The sequence below is a fragment of the Gaeumannomyces tritici genome, assembly GCF_000145635.1.
Source record: "Gaeumannomyces tritici R3-111a-1 unplaced genomic scaffold supercont2.150, whole genome shotgun sequence".
In the NCBI taxonomy this organism is placed as follows: domain Eukaryota; kingdom Fungi; phylum Ascomycota; class Sordariomycetes; order Magnaporthales; family Magnaporthaceae; genus Gaeumannomyces; species Gaeumannomyces tritici.
Genome location: NW_008804694.1, coordinates 126 through 3272, shown reverse-complemented (window position 1 = coordinate 3272; position 3147 = coordinate 126). Strand labels below are relative to the sequence as shown.

The following is a 3147-nucleotide window of genomic DNA, read 5'->3' as shown; positions in this document are numbered from 1 at the left end:
CGAAGCTAAAATAGGGTAAAGCTTAAATTGTACGAAAGCGCTTGGAGCGCAAAAAATTTAAAAATCGACCCCCGGGTGCCCGAAAGGGCACAAAAAAAAGGTTAAAAAAACAATTTTTATTGGCGATAGCACTTTTGGTAAAAAATTTACGGAAGTTTAACAAAGGAAATACCGTATCCGGCCCGTAACCCGGTAATTACCCGCCTTTGCACCGATTAACCTTTAACATATTATTTTTTTTTTATACCTTTTTTATTTAAAAAATAGGCCCGGGTAATTACCGAAAGGGATTAAGCAAATTTAAAAAGGGCATTTGCGATTTCGTACCGTTTATAATAACGTTTAACGTTACGTTAAGCACGTTGGAAAGGGCCGTTGGGCTACCGGAATAAAATACCAAAAAAACCCCGCAAATTCCCAACGATTTCGAAAACCTTTCCGTAAAAAAGTTGTAAAAAATAAATAACGCGTTAAAGGCCCAAAATAAGCGCGCCCGTTTAATTTAAAAAATCCAAAACAAAAGGTTAAAGCATACGCATAAAGGTTTAAACAAAAATAAAAAAAATATTTTTAAACGACAAAAAGGTTTTACGTAAAGCAAGGTTACTTTTAAACCTTTTATGCTTAAAAAATCGGCAATTTGGCAAAACATTGCCCATTACATTAACGATTACAAATTTATTTTTAAAAGCAAAAAGGAACGTTACGGTAAGGACCGTATAAAAATTTAAATAACCTTTAGCATTTTCGACCATTGTTAACGGGCACAATGGATAAAATACAAGCAAATGCATTACTTAAATACCGGGGTATCGTTTATTTAAACCGATTTTTTGCGATAGCTTTAAATAAAATCGAAAAACCCCGATTTGCAAATATAGCTAGCAATTAAAAAGCTTGCGGGGGATATCGTTATTAAATAAAAGGATTACAAATCGTTTAAAACGTTCCGGATTTGTTAGGATTTGGTAAAAAACGATTTTTCCGAATTAGCACCCAAATGGATAAAAACGATATTACTTTTTAACCGGTTCCGCCCCAAAATCCAAAAACGGGTAATATTTAAAGGCCTTCCTTACATTATGGAAAAATTGCAAACCAAAGCCCTTAAAACAAAAATAATATCGGGACCGCATAAAAAAACCCCGAAAAATACAAGTATTTTAGCCTTTAAAAAGCCGGTTACTTGCTTTAAATGCGGGCAGCTAAGCTATATTGTTGCAGCATACAAAATACGAACGGATAACCCGGAAACCCCGTTGGCCTTAACGACCATACAAAAAGCGAAAGGAAAAAGGCTTAAAGTACGGTATTACGGGTATGGAAAATTGGGCCATATCCGGCCGGCGTGCTCCAAAAAAAGCAAAATATCGTTACCCAATTCGATACCGTTATTTAGCCGTTTAAGCATTAAAGTTTAAAAGTGCGCCCCGGCGGCCAAAACGCGCTGGGAAACCGAAATGTATTTACGAATTAACGGTCGCCGGGTAAAGTTAAAAGCGCTGGTTAATAATAAAAGCAACGTTAATTTATTGCACAACCGTTTTTTAATGGAAGCAAAAAAAATACCGGTATTAAATAAAAGCTATTTGGCGTAATTCGATACCAAAAAACGCATGCCCACGCTAAAGGTAAAAAAATACAAAATTCGGGTAACGAACAATTGGGGAATAACCCGAAAATTAATGGTATTTTACGTAATAATGCCCCGGGCCGGGTACGATATTACGTTAAGCATGCTTTAGTTTTAACAAAAAAATATTAAAATCCGGTTTGGGGATATAAAATAAAAGTTTCCGGTAATTATTAAAAAAGTTAAAATAATTTCGTTGGAAATAACTAAAAAATTAATCCAATCGAAACAAACGATAACCGTATTAACGGTTACACGCCCGGAAACCCCGAAAAACCCCGGGGAAAGGCTAAAAGCTTTCCCGGAATAAATTAAAAAGATAATTACAAAACATGCGCAGCTTTATAAATTAAACCTTTTGCTAAAACATACAAATTAAAATTACGCAATCGAATTAAAAAAAAAACGATGCCGTTTTACAAAAGCATTTATTTTTTATTTAAAAAGGAATTAAAAACCTTCCGGAAATATTTCGACGAAGCTATAACGAAAGGTTAAATCCAGCATTTAATTAACCCCGCCGGCGCCAGGATTTTATTCGTTTTAAAAAAGGACGGAAAGTTTTGCTTTTGTATCGATTATCGGGATTTTAATAAAATTACCAAAAAAAACCGGCTAACATTCCCGTTAATTTACGAAATATTTAACCGGGTATTTAAAAATTAGTATTTTATTAAGCTAAATTTAAAAAACGCTTATTACAAAATACGGATCCGATAAAAAAACGAATGGAAAATTGCTTTTCGCTGCAAATATGGACATTATAAATACTTAATAATGCCTTTCGGTTTGGCCAACGCCCCAATAACGTTTTAAAATTTTATTAATATAGCGTTTGGGGAATTGATTAATAGCAATTGCATTGTATATTTAAATAATATTTTTATTTTTTCGAAAATATAAAAGGAGCACCGCGAAGCAATAAAAACGGTGCTAAAACGATTCGAACGGTTTAAGCTTTACGTTAACCCGGCCAAATGCAAATTCGAAACGGATAGTATTAATTTTTTAGGGTTTAAAATAACCAAATTCGGGGTCGAAATTTTGCCGAATAAGGTTATTGCAATTTTAAAATGGAAAATACCAAAAAGCGTTAAAAATATTTAAATGTTTTTGGGCTTTACGGGGTATTATCGGAAATTCGTAAAAAGTTACGCGAAAATTACTATGCTTTTAACGGATTTTTTTAGCAAAAATACCGTATTTTACCTAAAAAATGTTGCAAAAAAGGCTTTTTGCAAATTAAAATTGCTATTTACGAAAGTTTTGGTATTGGTATATTTCGACCTTTCGAAACCGTTGTGCGTACGGATTAACGCTTTGGCTTTTGCAATAAGGGCGGTATTATTGCAATTGCAAAACGGCCGGTAGCACCCGGTAATTTATATATCGAAAAAATTGCAATAAAAAAAGCTACGCTATACAATTTTTAATTTAAAATTGCTAGCAATCGTAAAAACTTTTAAAAAGTAACGGCATTATTTAATTTATTTACAAAAAGCTATTAAAATAAT

At 33.2% G+C, this 3147-nt stretch overlaps 1 protein-coding gene across 1 annotated transcript; it reads left to right on the top strand.

Moving 5' to 3' along the window:
- Window positions 1-1100: 1100 nt before the first annotated feature.
- On the top strand, window positions 1101-1421 carry GGTG_14135 (hypothetical protein; the record flags this gene model as incomplete). The annotated part of the gene is made up of 1 exon (XM_009232063.1): window positions 1101-1421. A coding segment is annotated over one exon (321 nt), but the record flags the coding sequence as incomplete, so codon positions are not given.
- Between the last annotated feature and the right edge of the window lie 1726 nt (window positions 1422-3147).